The sequence below is a fragment of the Eurytemora carolleeae genome, unplaced genomic scaffold (assembly GCF_000591075.1).
Source record: "Eurytemora carolleeae unplaced genomic scaffold, Eaff_2.0 scaffold136, whole genome shotgun sequence".
Taxonomy (NCBI): domain Eukaryota; kingdom Metazoa; phylum Arthropoda; class Copepoda; order Calanoida; family Temoridae; genus Eurytemora; species Eurytemora carolleeae.
In genome coordinates, this window is record NW_019396066.1 from 354,268 (window position 1) to 372,519 (window position 18,252).

The window sequence follows — 18,252 nt, forward strand, 5'->3', positions numbered from 1 at the left end:
TTAAGATAAAAATCCAAGAAATGAAATTATATTGGAGTTGAAAGGGGCTTACGCGTAGTTCTAAGTGACCCTAAATGCAAAGATGACAATGCCTGATTCATAACGGTACCTTAATAAGCTTTTTCCGAAGTATGAATTAGATATCAATCAACTATAATTTTGAAAACGGATTATTTATAATTGTGATTGTGTCTACAACAAGAAAACATTTACTAAGAACTAAGTACTTTTAAATCTAGAAATATCCATAGATCCCCATTATTGATCACAAAAACGAACCATCATGTATCACTATAGTTTCCAGTTGAAGTAAATATTTCCATTTACTGATTGAAGGTTTCATAACTCTAATTGGATAATGAGATAGATAGAAAGCTAAATGTTACCGCCATACTATTTTTATTAGTTCAGAATAGACAACAAACACATGACTGAACCCTGATTGGATCAGGCGCTAATGGACTTGGCATACAGGAGTGGTATATAACTTTTAACTGACATATTTCCCGCAGAAGAACGCTTACTAAAAAGTTTACAACCGCGAATTAAGTTTTTATGCCTTTGTCTGAAGTGTATTATCTATTTATATAAAGTTGTAATCTCTGTTTCTTTGGTGTCCGATCATAGCTCATACATTTCTTGACGAAGGAGTTGAATCTTTGCCACAAACTCAAATTTTCGAATCCCGATATCGATGAAACCTAATGGTGTAAACCATCGGTATTTCAAACTAAGATTATCTAATCTAACAGAATTCATAGTTCGGAAAAAATAATGTCTTCAACATTTGTTTGCAAGGATATAAAGATTAGAATATCAGAGTTTGTGGCAAAGACTCAATTCCTTTGCCTCAAATTTTAATATTAAAACTCAGTGGAATCACGAGAATGTTTTTAGCTCTATCAGAAATTCTTTAGATGAGTGGGTTGAGGGTTTCCTAGCTATTAAGGGTTTAAAAGTACTGAGGGTTTCCTAGCTATTAAGGGTTTTAAAGTACTGAGGGTTTCCTAGCTATTAAGGGTTTAAAAGTACTGAGGGTTTCCCAGCTATTAAGGGTTTAAAAGTACTGAGGGTTTCCTAGCTATTAAGGGTTTAAAAGTACTGAGGGTTTCCTAGCTATTAAGGGTTTAAAAGTACTGAGGGTTTCCTAGCTACTAAGGGTTTAAAAGTACTGAGGGTTTCCTAGCTATTAAGGGTTTAAAAGTACTGAGGGTTTCCTAGCTATTAAGGGTTTAAAAGTACTAAGGGTTTCCTAGCTATTAAGGGTTTTAAAGTACTGAGGGTTTCCTAGCTATTAAGGGTTTAAAAGTACTGAGGGTTTCCTAGCTATTAAGGGTTTAAAAGTACTGAGGGTTTGCCGCAGGAAAACTAGGCTACACAACCTCTCACTATGCACTTAGAAATCAATTACTTGAACAAACTTGAAATCTTCGTTTGAAAAAATGGTTTGAAATATTAAACGATTTATAAAGAACGATGATAATTCAGTCGTAGAAATAATTATAATTCTACATATATATATACACAAATTTCAGTTTTGTAATCTTTAGAATAATGCAAATTGGCGGCTAATCCCTCCAGATCATTAGTTTAATTGGTAAGCTAGAAAAAGATAAATAACTTTTAGAGAAATTTAATTTTTAAATATACTTTACATAATATGCTTAAATATGTTAATAGTGTTGAACATTTAATTATATTCAGTTACGTCACAGATTAAAAAATATGCGAAGAATTGTTAAAATTTCTCCGGACTAGGAACTGGTTGGAGAGTTAGGATCTACTAAACGGAGAACCCGGAGTTAAAGGAGAACAGAAGACTTCTGGAAGCTCTACTCTCTAGCTATCTAACCATTTATCTTGATCGAATATTAACACAAACTCTCTTTGTTTGTATTTTGTGAGTTTTTAGAGGTTTAAAACAAAATTAACCCGTAAATTCGAAATTAGATTTGTTACAAGTTTTTACAATTATTATTTGAGTATGAAAAGTACAATTAAAATTTGGAAGAATAGAAAAATTTTAAAACCTTCTTCTTTTATTTCAATACATCTTAAGGAAACTATTTTAGATAATTTTTGCATCAACCTCGGCTTAATATCTCGCCACCCCCCCCCCCCCCCCCCCCTCCGCTCTAAATGCTCTATCAAAATCCAGACACTAATTTAGAAAATGGTTTGTGAATAAAATCAAATGTTGATTTTTCAAGCAATCATTTTACCTTCGTCGATCATAAATTTGCGGATTGATGAAGTTTAACAACTTAAAAAAAAATATTGTTTGAGGCCTTTTTTAATTTGACTGGCTTTAAACCAATTGCCTTGCAGTAATGTCAGGTAAATGTACTGTTTCCTTTTAAAAGTGGTTTGAACTAAAGGAAATCTAAAGCCTTAAAACTGATGTGAGTAAATATACAGAGTATGGGAAAAATGTACAAGTAAAAAATGAACAAATAAAAATGATACTAATGAATCATGGAAAGCCGGAGCTCTCTGACAGACTCTCTGCCTTTCATTCAACTCATACATACGAGGAGTTAATCTTCCGTCTTCAGACTCTTCGTGAATACTGACTCTATTCCTGTTTTAGTCCAGGCTGATCCTAATTTCTCCTTCTAAGCCGTGTTTCATACCTATCGGATTAAATTTAAATCAGGATCTGGAGCAACGATGTCTTCGGGTTTCCACGCTTTCAAACATGTGTTCAAAGCATGTTTTCTGGGCTGGTATTTTCTAACGACAAATATTTCTCCACATTGTTGATTTATCATCCACCCCACTTTCCGAGCTATTGTGCTCACACAGGTTACAGTACGTCTTTTATGTGTTCAGGTTGAATTCAGCTTTGTTACAGTATGAAAGCTGATAAAACATTTCTTGCTGAACTGACCTTCAAAAAAAAATACATTCTGAAAACTTTTTTCAATAAAAAGTTTGTCAATGGGTTTTATTTAGATGCTTCTAAGAATTTCGTCTCCCTTGAAACTTAACAGAACAATAAAGTTTAAAAATCCAAATTGTTTAGTTTTATAAGTGTTAATAAATATTTATGGAAAATTTTAAACCGAAGTCAGAGCTTTTGTGTTATAAATGTTGGGATCATATCCATCATATGCAGACGGATTTATTTAATTCCTCCTTGATGGTCATACTCTGTAGGCTGCAGGGATAACTTTCATAAAGTGATCGAGAATTTATCCTCAAACTTAAAATGCGCACTTCGGATATCGAGATCAAGCATTTAAGATTAAAGATTCTTCACACAAAAACTCTGAAATCTGTTGTAATTGTCTAGATCCAATCCAAAGTTAATAATAACAATTGTGAAGGATTGTATTTTGCATCATCAAATTGATAAAATTGTTTCACATTCATTTCCAAAATTTAATTTGATCAGACAACTAGAAATGGCTAGGTGAACTCGGTTACCATCCACCTCGACTAAACGCAAATAAAAACATAAACGAGGGGAGGAAGGCTCTCCACAACAATTTCTCATCTGAGCCACATACTCCTCATTTTCTCGTCCGAGCCACATCGGAATCCTCTTCCTTTCAAAATTATGTGTAAAGTTTCCAATTCTCGAGGATAAAACTATTTTTCTTAATCTGGCCACGTTAGGCCATAAAATATGGATGGTCTAAGGTATTGCAATGATTTCATCATGTTGAAATCTTCAAACCCATGAGAATTATGTAAAACTTTATTCAGGTAAAACTTAAATCTCTTCTGCCTCCATAATAGCTTACCTTCGCGATATAGATAAATAGCAAAATATTTGGCATACCACTGCCTAACATTTTTATCATGGAACCACCCAAAAAAAATTCTTTGGTTTTTGCTAAAATTAACAAAAAAAGATTGAAGATTAAACCCGGAAATATTTGCGGCATTCTACTTCAGGAATATGTGATAATGCGCGTAAATAAGGCGAACATTTTAAAGATATCAAACTTGAAAACATTAATTTAATGGAAACATTTTTTTAATTACAAATTCAATATTGAATTTTTGCCCTAAAGTGGCCCGATTCTTAAAAATAATTTTATCTGGGAGGTTTAGACACTAAAATTATATTGGAAGAACGAGGATTTAGAGGTGGCTCGGACGAGAAGATGAGAAAAATGTGGCTAGGACGAGAAATTGTTGTTGATAATTGGCCTTTCTCCCCTCCGTCAACTATGAGTGGACAAATTAACAGAAAGTCAAAGATTTAAATTAAAAAATGTTGAAGTGACGCAACTATTCCAATTGGAATACTTTTGTGTAAAATATCGTTCTCGACTGGACATCCGATGTGAGAACTTTAAAATTCGTGAATTAAAGGCTTGATCCCTCAATTAAAGATACTAAATTTGACTGTTTGAGATTTGAGCCGGCGCTCAATTGGAACTGGTTATTGGCGGTTCAGCGACGCGGTTCAAATTCTTTAAATTCTGCCTCGGACCATTCATTTTCCACTCGACAGTTTAACCTGAGACGTCAATGCCAAACAAATGTAAATTGCACTTAAGATGGAAACATTTTTAGTTTTCAACCGTATTACGATTGAGGATGGGGGGGGGGGTAAGATTACCACCCCCCCCCCATCGTTTTGTTTGCGAAAACTCGAAAAGAATTTTCTGGCAAACTCTCTCTATTTTATCTACACCAGACCTATTTCCAGTTTTTGGATTTGTCCAGTAAGCATTTATAATTTTTGAAGATTTATCCTTTTTCTCTCATCATGCTTCATGCCTTCATTAAACTTTATAATTCCATTCTGAAAACAAGTCCAGAAAAATGTTTGAAAGAGAAAGAACAAAGAAACAAAGTTTAAACTTTGAAAAACTTTTCTGAAGGTTTTTTTGTTTTCCGCAATTCTACATCACAGTTCTGCATCACAAATCTGCATTCTAATTCTGCATTCTCATTCTGAATCAAAATTCTGCATCAGTATTACGAATTACAATGCCACATTATATTACATCACAATTACGAATGACAAAGAAAAATACTAGAGCTATATTTCAAGCAACTTTAAAAGTACAGATTCTAAACGACAGGATCTCAAAACTTTAATTACTCTTTTGAAGATTTAAGAAAAACTAATATAACTTTTCAAAATAAACTTTTTATCAATTAGATTTTTCAGACTCTTTGCTAAAAAAATCAAAATGAAAATTTATATTGTTCAATTTTTATTAACCGTATTATGTACTTAAGTAAACAAATAAATAGTAATTACAGTTTTTTTTTCAAAGATTAAAGATTAACAGTACTGAAGAAGATATTCTTGTTTTCTTTAAATTTACTGAATTCATCACTTTCAAAGATAGAAACGACGATATCTTCCCTCACTGTTGGTTATAATAATGTGTAAATGGTACAGTTGTGAATCAGGTATGCTCCTTGATTGAGCGGTCATTTGAAAATTCAATGACATTGTGATATTTAGAAAAAGTTTTAGTTCAGCAATTTGATAAACTCAAAGTTCTATATACTATTTACTATACTTCACATTTATACAGCTAAATCAATAACATTATAATTACTTGTTTTAAACATTCTGAAAAGAGAACTTGCTTCAATGCTTTATCATTGATTCTGCAACAATACACATTATTGCAATAAACAATAATATTTTTAAAAGAAATTTTTTTGATTACAGTTTATTTACTAATTGTAAATAAAAAATAATTTTCATTTCGATTGTAGAACTGAAATGTAGTATTCATTTTTTTCTGTATAACTTATACGCTTTTCCACGCAGTTACCAAAACTAAAATTGCTTCTCTGTGTACATTATAGCGCAATTTAGCGGGAAAAATTATTATAAAAATCTGCTTAAAACGTTTAAAAAACTTCTGGGAGTCGAGTGATTAAATAAAAAGTGTATGGGAGCGTAGATGCCTAAACACTAAAAATAAAATTATTGTTCCCTGATTATTGAGAACAAAAATCATTATCCCGGCATATCGAAAATCTATTATATCGAGTATTAATTTGATCCAAATATTCTAATAAACGTGCAACTAGTTCATATAATTGCAAGTTAACGTATTTAATTATTTTTTTTTTAATGAAATATTATCAAAAACATTTTATCTGTCCACAACTTTGCACTAAGAGTTGAGAATTATGTAGAAATATTAGAAGAAATAGGGTTTTAAGGCGCGTCACGCCCATCTTATATTTCAATTGTGAACCATGTTCTCTTTGCAAACATTGTAAAATAAAAAATAAAAATTTCGTGGATTTTCTAGTTTAATGAAAATCGAATTTTGTTGGAGTCAAATTTTGAAAATTCGATCATCCATAAACCTTCCCTGGGGTCACGCGAGGTCCCACAAAATATTTGGTCTCAATAGGTTCATTTAAAAGTTAATAATTTCTATTATAATATTATTTTTTTTAAATTTATCTTTGGACAAGACTTGCCAAGAATTGACTAGTTTTGAGTTCTGTTTACTATAAACTTGACCCGGACTCTTTTTGTATTCTCCTCCCAGAGATACTTATTATTTGTTCTAGTTCTCTTCTTTTTAAACTTTAACCCTTTCTTCTTATCTTAATAATATATATGGCAGCATATATTACTAGCTGGTGGCAGAAAAAGAAAAGTAATATGATATAACTTTTATTTTTCATATCATGTTTCTGCCTTTCCTACTGGATCGGGCTTAATCTTAGAATTCAAAGATTATTGTTTAAACTGATATCTTAAAAAGTTATCGACTAGGACCCTTTAGAGGATCAAACGAATTTTGTATTAACAGAAAATATATTTCTGATGTTTCTTTTATAATATGGTCTTATCATTCATACATAAAACAGGTTAAAAATATTTTAGCCTTGAGTTTTTTGAACCTACAATATTTACCACATTTTTCAAGCTTCTGGCATTAAAAGCCTTCTTAAGAAGACAATTGATGACATCATAACTTTGTACAGTGTACACCTAAAGACTACGTAATGCATCGGAATGTTATTAAAAAGTTTGAATAAATTAACAATCTGTTAACACCGGGTATTCAAGGAATGCGTAGATTAGTAAACTGCGTGACATATTTCAGATGAAAGATACTCTAACGTGGGATTTAAATATTTATGATACATACTCAATACTTGTTTACTCAAACTCATTTCTGCGGAATATAATTCCATATATGGAAGTTATTAATCATACAGTGTGAAGGGTATTAAACATGACTTGGGAAATAAATTTGATTTTGCCTGTTTTTGCAATTTTCTAACATATAGAACACTTTTTATATGAAAGATTATAATAAATAAACCCCTTTAAATAGTATTTGCTAGTAGTAACCCGTCAAACCCTGTCGATCATATGACCGGCGTGCTACAGCTTGAAGTGTCAAGTATAAATTCTACGTTATGAGCCCACGCACCAGTCAAATCGAACCTTCATAATTACTCACATGAATCACAGGTTTCATCTTAATTCTACACAGAACCTACAAATGGAGGGAAAAAAAGAAGGAAAAGGAGGAAAAAGAAGAGAAGGTGGAGGAGAAGGAGGAGAAGGAAGAGAAGGTGGAGGAGAAGGTACCGGATTAGTTTTCAATGAATATCCTGATCCGTACATCATAGTCATTCTATCCCAGCTTTAAACCAAAAAAAGGTTTAACTAAAGAAAAGATTTTCTAAACGAAAACATATCAGTATTAACTAAGAAACAGGATGTATTTAAAGACCTAAAAGGAAGACCTCAAGATGATGGGAAAAGATCACAAGATAAAATAATTTTAACAGAAAATGGCGAAATGTAGAAAAGAAACCTAAAGTTAATTACACTGTGATATGTTTTTTATATTTGTATGCTTATTAGATATTGTAAACTTTTTGAATGTACAGAATAATAAAAACATAAAGATAGATCTTTATAGGAGAATAAAGGAATTTACTTCTCGTTGTTTTCAGAAATTTAAACATTTAAAAATTTAGACACTTTAAAATTAATCCTATTTTTTTATTAGTTACTATTTTCATATCTTTATATAAAACACAATTTTATTTTCATATTCAAAGGTAGTGTTCGCGAAAAATGAAAGGGAGTATTATAGGCTATAACGGCGAAAAAAAGCGCTATTGATTACTAACAATCTTACTTTTATCTGTCTATAAGCTAAGGAGAAAATTGTTTAAAACGACTAATACTGAAGAACGTAGAGTCCATACAAATTCAGAAAGTTGCAACACAAAACTCGGATCGTAAAAAATCAATTAAATTCCAAACAAATCATTCAGATTATAATCTAGAAACATCAATAATTTTTGACGCATTCGTTTATCGTTAGTATTTTATAATATTTTTATTTTGTATGATCTAATAGTAAGATTGGTAGCGATCAAAAGCGCTTATTTTTCGCCGTAAGCCTATACCCCCCTTTCATTTTTCGCGACCACTCCTTTTAAGAAAACTTTAGAACCCAGTGTCATTATTAAGGCTACACAATTAAATTATTTTAATTATTTCTGTGCACGAAGTGTTTGACGATATTTTTGACGGAAAGATCAAAATAGGACTAAAATTTTTTGATACAGGTAGAATGCACTTAATTGTAGTCAGCTTGACGTAGTTATGTTACCGAAAATCTTATCTAATTATTAACACTGCTAACTGAAGGACATACTGAAGTTTTATATAAAAGTCTTTTCTATTTAGAAATGTTTAAGCTACTATATAAAAAATATTACTGTCATATCATCAGATCATAGATAGCTATTTAATTTTTTAATACATCGCAAAGGAATTGAGTCTTTGCTCAAACTCAAATATTATAATCCCTATATCTCTGCAACCGCGGTATTTTGAAGCATTGATATTTAAAACTTTAGTTTTTTGATATAACAGAAAAAGCTAAAGTTTACGACATTGGGTACCAAAGATATTGGGATTAGAAAATCAGGGGTTGTGACAAAAACTCAATTCCTTTAAGCAAAAATGAACGATTTTCTAGCCTCAATTGCTAAATAATTTATTGTCTTAAATGTACACCGTATCGCTACCATTGTACACTGTACATGCAATGTATATACGTTAAAAGATTCTGTCATGCAAGTAAGATACAGAATAAAAACTTATTTATTATTGAGGTAAGCATATTTAAGACATGAAAACATAATCTAAGGGCGAAATTTTCCTCCCCCATTCTCCTTAATATTTGTATCAATCCAGTCTCTGAAGTAGGATACATCAGCATACACTCCAGGGTTCCCTTTCTTAAATACAATACAATGTAAATAGTTGGATACATCAACATACACTCCAGGGTGCCCTTTCTAAAATACAGTACACTGTAAATAGTTGGATACATCAGCATACACTCCAGGGTTCCCTTTCTTAAATTCAATACAGTGTAAATAGCAGGATACATCAGCATACACTCCAGGGTTCCCTTTCTTAAATACAATACACTGTAAATAGTAGGATACAACAGCATACACTTCAGGGTTCCCATTCTTAAATACAATACACCGTAAATAGTAGGGTATATCAGTATACACTCCAGGGTTCCCTTTCTTAAATACAATACAGTGTAAATAGTAGGATACATCAGCATACACTCCAGGGTTCCCTTTCTTAAATACAGTACACTGTAAATAGTAGGATACATCAGTATACACTCCAGGGTTCCCTTTCTTAAATACAATACACTGTAAATAGTAGGATACATCAGTATACACTCCAGGGTTCCCTTTCTTAAATACAATGCACTGTAAATAGTAGGATACATCAGTATACACTTCAGGGTTCCCTTTCTTAAATACAATGCACAGTAAATAGTAAGATACATCAGCATACACTTCAGGGTTCCCATTCTTAAATACAATACACTGTAAATAGTAAGGTTCATCAGTATACACTCCAGGGTTCCTTTTCTTGAATACAATACAGTGCATATATGATAAAGTTGCCCAATCCCCCCCCCAAAAAAAACATAACACATGTATACACACCAATGCAGTGCAAAATAGTTTCACAAGGCGAATAGAGTGGGAGCTAGGTAAACAGCAAATTTGAGTGTTTATGTACAATTTACATTGTATAGCTAACAGTACATGTGCAGTGAATTGATCTGTATGAAATAAACATATTGAATGTTCGTTTTAATCTACATAGTAGGTATCATATTTAATTTTTTTTTCAACACTCGCCTTAAATTCTAATTTTAGAATTCATATACATCTTTGTAACCTTGTAAGATTAAAAACATTTTCAAAAAACTCTTTGTGATGTTCAAAATTCTATTATTTTCTGTATAATAATGAATAATTTAACCATTAAACTAATAATCACTTAAATTTTAAAAATTTCAAACTTCATATTTAAAATTACTCAAGTCTACGTTAGGTTGCTGTGCTCTGACTTTTAGAAAATTACAGTATGAGGAAATTGTTCATTTCCTCTGTACTATTACTATTTTTCCAATTAATTTGATTAAAGTGCGGAAAAAGACGACATTTGAGAATTATTTTTTATCTAATTGTAATTTCAATTTAATTGTCTTCCAATTCTACAGTTTTATAGGTAGCACTGCATTAAAAAAATGCTCCTATACCTTTGCACAACCAATCCCCCAGCTGACCACACCAGCCAGATAATGCTGATTATTCTCATCTACAGTCATTGGTCCACCACTATCTCCCTACACACAGGTTTACCATTAAGATCTAGGTAGGAATCTGTATCATTTTTAAAAATGATTTTTAAAAAGTTTATGTATTTTGGTTTGTGCTTGATTTTTTAAAACTAACTAAACTTCGTTCCAGAGAAAAAACAGTTAAAACTAACAATGCGTTTGTTTTAAGCTTTTGAAGCAAAAAAACGGCAAAAGATAGTTTTTAAGCAGAACTTTGCTAGTCTTTCTCTCTTGAAAACGATCGTTTTCTCTTCAGAAACAATCGTTTCCACAAGTGAAAAACTATCGTTTTGTTTTTAATTTTTAAAACTATCTTTAATTCGTTTTTTTATTTTAAACACGATCGTTTCGTTTTCATTTAATTTTACATTTCATTTAATAAAACAATCCAGGTCTCTTCTCGAACATTAAAAACTGCCCATCCCTAATGATACAGGGGGTGTACCAATAAACTGCCCATCCCTAATGATACAGGGGGTGTCCCAAGAAACTGTCCATCCCTAAAGATACACGGGATGTCCCAAGAAACTGCCCATCCCTAAAAATACATGGGGTGTCCCAAGAAACTGCCCATCCCTAATGATACAGGGGGTGTCCCAAGAAACTGCCCATCCCTAATGATACAGGGGTTTCCCAAGAAACATGCCAGTTGAGAGACGACTAAAAGATGGTCTCATATCTTTACAACTATTTGCGGCATTAATCTTATGGTCAATGTTTAAATTATGATTCTTGAAACAATTATGACAACATTTATTGCATGATCAATTAGAGTTGTTAGTCTTTTTACTCTCAAGAATTCATTTAGATTTCAATTTATGAAATAAAAACCAAAATTGTGGAAAACTGAAAGATTTTCTTTTTATCTCCTATAGTTTTGAAGGCACGATCAAAACAGGCATATAAGATGCAAATAACAAAGAACACATGTTTTGCAAGATAGAATTATATAAATAAAAAAAGAAATTAAGACAACACCATTTCAGTTCTGATTAATAATGCACAGATTAATTTAAATGATTGTAGCATAATAATCATAATGAGTAGATATAATAGGATGAGAGTTTTCAAGTTTAATTTATTTAATTGTAAATACACTAATTAGAAAAAAACTGATAATACAATAATTATCAAATAATCAAGATAATTGTAAGATTGTGAAATAACGATTAATAATCAAATAATTCACAGATTAATTAAAATAATTCTAAATAAATTATAATGATAGTTGAATTAGAATGTTCAACTATTTAGATTAACTAGAATAAGCTAGATCTCTGACCTGGCAGGAATCTTTTCCTTCTTCAGCTCCATAAGCACAGATTTGTCCATCAAATATATACTAAAAATATGACCGAGGAAACGGGTTTTTGAATTAATTTTTAAAAGTAATCTTTTCCATGCAATAAAATAGAGGATAACCTTACCTTTTTTCCATAAGCAGATTCGCATTCCTTCCTTGTAATGATCGGTAAACTAATTTCTAGAAGCACATTTGATACAGGACCACCCGATGATGTAGTTCCCCAACCTAAACATAGGATACAGTACTACTAAATAGTATAGTTCCCCAACCTAAACAGAGGATACAGGACTACTATATAGTACAGTTCCCCAACCTAAACAGAGGATACAGGACTACTATATAGTATAGTTCCCCAACCTAAACATAGGATACAGGACTACTATATAGTATAGTTCCCCAACCTAAACAGAGGATACAGGACTTCTACATAGTATAGTTCCCCAACCTAAACAGAGGATACAGGACTACTATATAGTATAGTTCCCCAACCTAAACAGAGGATACAGGACTACTATATAGTATAGTTCCCCAACCTAAACAGAGGATACAGGACTACTATATAGTATAGTTCCCCAACCTAAACAGAGGATACAAAACAGAGGATACAGGACTTCTATATAGTATAGTTCCCCAACCTAAACAGAGGATACAGGACTTCTATATAGTATAGTTCCCCAACCTAAACAGATGATACAGGACTACTAAATAGTATAGTTCCCCAACCTAAACAAGGAATACAGGACCACCCGCTGATGTAGTTCCCCAACCTAAACAGAGGATACAGTACTACTATATAGTTTAGTTCCCCAACCTAAACAGAGGATACAGTACTACTATATAGTATAGTTCCCCAACCTAAACAGAGGATACAGGACTACTATAAGGAATACAGGACCATCAGCTGATGTAGTTCCCCAACCTAAACAGAGTATACAAGACTACTAGATGGTAAATTCCTCAACTTAAAAAAAACGATCAATTCAGCAACATTAACTTTTTCCAAGGACTTCTGGATAATTTCCCTAACACAAATATTTCATATATGACAATGTTGAAATTCAAAAGTTAAAACTCAGACGATTGTTTCAGTTCCGCTATTGCATGGCGCGAAATCGCGCTAAAAGTGCGGACAGGGAAGCGACTTATAGAAATATAAGCGTAATTACGAGGGAAGTTTTCTGAGAATTATGAACAGGTTCAAAAGACAAGGTAATTTCTATGCATATTTACCATAAACCCAGGCGGTATTTCCTTCATAATTAACCCCTCGTTCGGGTAAACAGGCTGGAGCATACTTCATTAGATCAACCTAAACATTGAATGTGTATATTCTGTATTATAGAACAAGAAATTCGTATATATGTTTCATATAGCCGGCCAAACGGCTGGACCGAATGGGCTGAAATTGATTGAGGCTAAAAAAATTAATTTTTTAAAAATAAGTTATGAGTATAATACTTAACCTACACACAAAGTATTCACTACATTGTATTGTATGGTATTAACAAGTCAGGAGTATACATTTTTCACAACGCATGAAACCTATTTTATTTTTTTTACAAATAAATCTATCATTTTTATTTCTATTTCGTCGAAAAATACTTACACTCCACCACTAGTTTATCTATATAATAAAACAAGATATTCGTATACATAAATGTTGCGTATATTCTGCCAAACAGCTGGACCGAATGAGCTGAAATTTGTTGTGGACACTCATGGGTGGCCGGGGGGTGTTATAGGCTAAAAAAATCGAACAATTTTTAAATTTTTTTTTTCAACATTTGTTTAAAACTTTTTTGTAAAATTTTTTTTTCCGTTGGCAACGCCAGACCCTTTAGCTAGTATTGAATATAATGTAAACAATAAATATGTAACTTTCCTTTTCCTTTATTTCTATTTTTTTATATTTTTTTAGAATTGGGGTAAAATATTCCTACAACCTCTATTTTTGGAGGTTTTCAAATATTTTCTCCTTAAACACTTAATTTTGAATGTTTTTGTTATTTTTCATAAATAAATGATTACTTACTTACTTACTTAAATATATATAATTAACCTACGCATTGAGTATTCATTGTATAAACAAATCAGGAGAGTATCAAACTAAAAACATCTGTACGGAAAATCATCAAAAAAATTATTTCCAATACCATTTTGAAAAATGTAATCCTAACAGTTTCATGAATAGAATTGTATCACAAAAATTGTTAAACAAAATAAAGTTTATTTTTTTTTTCCAATTTAATAAGCTACAGGGTGTCCCAAAAAACATGGGAATTCAGTGACGAATTGGATATCGTCTTTGTTATGAATTAGCATTGTAATACCAATTTCAAAAGTCATAATATTATTATGTCTGCTAGAGTTTATTTAATGAAAAGGGTAAAAGACTGAAAAGATGTGTCTATAATGTCTCCGCAAGATGAACAGTGAATATGGACTGCAAGTTTACTCTGTTTGTATACTGTAATTTTCTTGTTTTACTAAGTACGACCGGTTGCAGTCAAAACATAAACAAACAAAATGTAAACATAGCAGACGAAACTCTTACAGATTACAGCTTTCTCAGTAGGTATCACTATACTAAATCAAAGAATTATTCATAAAGACGATATCGAATTCGTCACTGAATTCCCATGTTTTTTGGGACACCCTGTAGTTCCCTGATATTATTTCTATCTCTCTGTGACTCATAATATTTTAGAGTTGGAATTAATTTTCGAATTAGAGGATTTAAATATAGTTTCCTGTCCGAACACATGTTTTATTTTACAGTTTTGCTTAATTCCAGGCTCTAGCTAAACATTATATAAATGAATAATGAATATAAAAAGGCACAATGAATATTTTATGACATTTCAGATTTCAAATGTTGCAATAAATTGTTTAAATCCTTACTCCAACTTTGTGTGGTGAAATCTATGCTGTCTATTCTGTGTTCGAAATGTAAAACAATAAATAAAAAAGTTATCAGACTTGATGCTTCATATAGGTTGAATTTACTTTTACCAAAGGGGCAGATTTGCGTGATGTACGACTCACAACGCTACCCAAATACCATTCAATGATCAAGAATCAATTCTATATTATTCATTTTTCAACTAAAACTTTATTATTTTCAATTCTGGTCGTGTTACAAAAAGTAGGTTAAAGAATATGCGCCAAGGAAGAAAATTATTTGTCACTTCTTATCTTTTTTTATTAACAGTGACTGTATATACACGATTTCAAGTGACCCTCCATTTATATAGTAAGATGTACGACTCACAACGCTTCCCATATGATCAAGAATGAATGATATATTCTTCTTTTTTCAGCTAAAGATTTTTTTTTTCAATTCTGGTCGTGTTAAAAAAGTGGGTTAAGGAATATGCGTGAAGAAAGGAAATTAACATATACTTTTAAACACTCAATATCTTCCTCATTGTTACTCGGCAAAAGAGGTTTAAAAAATACTGTGTCCGAATCGAACATGCCACTCCTTCATTGTAGCGTCACTGGAAGCTAGCTCTGCAGTCCCTTTAAGAAATCTAAACCGTGAGGTCAATACTGTGTACATTATAGATTTGTTTTTTGTCACCTTTTTGGAAAGTTTAAGTAATGTCAAGTCATTCTCTACTGTTCGTGGATTATAATCTTCATGAACTATGACGGTCTTGATCGGAATCAAAAACCTAAACAAACTCAATTATTGTGTGAACTATTGTGTGGAATATCATTAATCTTGAACGCTTGATCTTGATATATAATGTGGGCACTTTCAGGATACATTTTTGATCCCTCAATTTTAGAGAGCGTTTGCGAAAAATGAAAGGGGGTATAGGCTTACAGCGCTTTTGATCACTACTAACATTACTTCTATCTGTTGCGTCTATGAGGAGAAAACTGTTAAAAACGACTCATGCTGAAGAACGTAGCGTCCTTACAAATTGAGAAAGTTGCAATATTCAACTTGGCTCGTAAAAAATCAATTTAATTCCAAACAAATCATTTAGATATTACAACCAATAATCATCGATAATTTTTCGACACATTCGTATATAGTTGATATTTCAAGATATTTTTTTTATTTTTTATGATCTAATTGTTACTTTTGAAAGCATTTATTCCTGTTTCAAGGATTGTTTATAATGAAGACGACATTTTCATATTTTCCTGGAATGTTCGAAAATCCAGCGCCAAAAAATAAATCAAAAAATTTATGAAATATTAACTATAGATGCTTCGAAAAATAATCGATAACTATTGTTTGTAATATTTGAATGATTTGTTTTGGAATTAAATTGAATATTTTACGATCCGAGTTGAATGTTGCAACTTTCTGAATTTGTATGAACGCTATCGTTCTTCAGTATAAGTCATTTTTAACAATTTTCTCCCGATAGACGCAACAGATGGAAGAAAGATTAGTAGTGATCAAAAGCGCTTATTTTTCGCCGTAAGCCTATACCCCCTTTCATTTTTTGCAAACACTACCTTTAAAGTTATGACCACCACGGGATGTCAAAGAGAAATCAAAATCTGCAGAAGATGAGACTAAGAATTGATTCCGAGATTTACAAAACAAAAGTTCTGGTTTCAGTAACCACACCGTCTTATATATATAAATAACAGATCCAACACTTTAACACAAATCTGGCTGTTTTCAAAACATAACTCGAGTTTTCTGGAAGATCTATGACAACATTTGAAAATAAGATACAGAAACGTAAAAACATCTTCAAATTAAATCTTAAAACGGCTCGTTGTATTCCTAAGTCAAAATTAAAAGTATTATATATTGTAATCAAACAATTCCTCCTCTTTGAATTTTTCTCTTTTTAAAGTACCAACTACACAGTTGTACTGAATTGTTGCATGAAAGGATTAACTTTAAATCTTTCATTTTTTAAACACACAACCAAAACTTTGTTGTTTTTAAGATTCCAAAAATCCAAAATCTAATCAGTTTGGGTCTAAAAATAGATAGTCATGTACAGCAAGGACGGAATTTTGGAAGACATGACATAAGATTTGACTTTGTTTAACATTTTTATCCTGAACCAACTATTCAACTGGTTATAAAAATATATATATGATAGCTACAGCTGGCCGAACCACACCTGAACCAACTATTCAACTGGTTTATAAAAATATGTATATGTTAGCTACAGCTGGCCGAACGGCTGTACCAAATTGGCTGACATTTTTTGAGGGAACCCATAAGTTCCCATGGGGGTAAAATAGGCTAAAATATATGTTTTTAATCGAAATTATTTTTAAGAATTAAATATTACGACCCAAGCTAGAAATTACTATTACCCTTCTGAGGTTTGTTTATTATTAAGTAGATGTGCCCCAATTCGTACTTGTACTCCTTCATAATTTTCCTAAAAATAGAGATTATACAATTAAACATACTAAGCAGAATGTAAACGAAATGTCAAGTGATCCTCCATTGATAGAGTGTCATGTCCAATTCACAACAGTGCCAATAAAATCTGTGTCTGAACAAGAATGAATAAGATAATGATTTCCATTTTTTTCCGTTTTTAAAGCTGTTTAGTTTAATATCTGGTTTCTCCTCTAAGGTAAATTTCGTGCTTCAAAAACAATGGAGAAATTATCAGAATTAAAAACTTTTAAAACAAACAGGCTGGGAGGGGGAAGGACGTTTGGCGCCCCCCGTAGCTTTTTTGTCCTGGCACTCTTATTTTTGACACTATCATCGTGAAATTTTGTGTCTTTTAATGAATTGTAATTTTAAAGGGTTTTTTAAATTTTTTTGTTAATGCTTAGTGCATAGGGTTTGGTACAGGGCGGAAAAAATCCGGTCTTTGGAAAGAATAATCTAAAATAGCCCATAGCTTTTTTTGTGACTAAAGCTACATATCTAATAACTATATTTTTGAAAAGCCCTTGAAAAATAGATATAGAAACATGTGTCACACTTTGATATTTGTTTTAAAAAAAAAATTTTTTCTCATTTTTCTGACCCTTTTTTGGCGTTTATTTCAACCCTCCCTAGCACCCAAACTATTAAAGTTATCGGTCGATTTTTTTTCAATGAGCTGGCCTTGGAAAATTGGACTTTGCACATGCATTTCAACCCTATACCTAGTCGATAAGGCCTTTTCCTTGGGGGGGGGGGGGAGGCGCCAAACGCCCCCCTAGGCTATACATAGATTCAGACCCACCAGCCTTTATAGGGTTAAGTAAGAAAAAAATTATCTTCCACATTCCTGATCAGATTAAGGATTTAAAGGCACCGTTACAGAAACTGCCATCTTTGTATGGAGGGTCACTTAAACTTACGCTTAC

At 31.9% G+C, this 18,252-nt stretch overlaps 1 protein-coding gene across 2 annotated transcripts in view; it reads right to left on the reverse strand.

Moving 5' to 3' along the window:
- Window positions 1–8,962: 8,962 nt before the first annotated feature.
- The window catches only part of LOC111710261 (trypsin-1), an 11,918-nt gene continuing 2,628 nt past the window's right edge, over window positions 8,963–18,252 (reverse strand). The window contains exons 3-9 of one of the 2 annotated variants that reach the window (XM_023484335.1): window positions 17,254–17,321; window positions 15,533–15,626; window positions 13,180–13,258; window positions 12,071–12,174; window positions 11,926–11,985; window positions 10,563–10,649; window positions 8,963–9,222 (exon numbers count right to left, since the gene is read on the reverse strand). In XM_023484335.1, the coding sequence (XP_023340103.1) occupies window positions 9,127–9,222; window positions 10,563–10,649; window positions 11,926–11,985; window positions 12,071–12,174; window positions 13,180–13,258; window positions 15,533–15,626; window positions 17,254–17,321 (588 nt within the window). In that variant the 3' untranslated portion in view covers window positions 8,963–9,126. Of the gene's footprint in view, window positions 9,223–9,267; window positions 9,583–10,562; window positions 10,650–11,925; window positions 11,986–12,070; window positions 12,175–13,179; window positions 13,259–15,532; window positions 15,627–17,253; window positions 17,322–18,252 lie in introns of those variants that run through there. The other variant, XM_023484331.1, reaches the window with a different exon arrangement.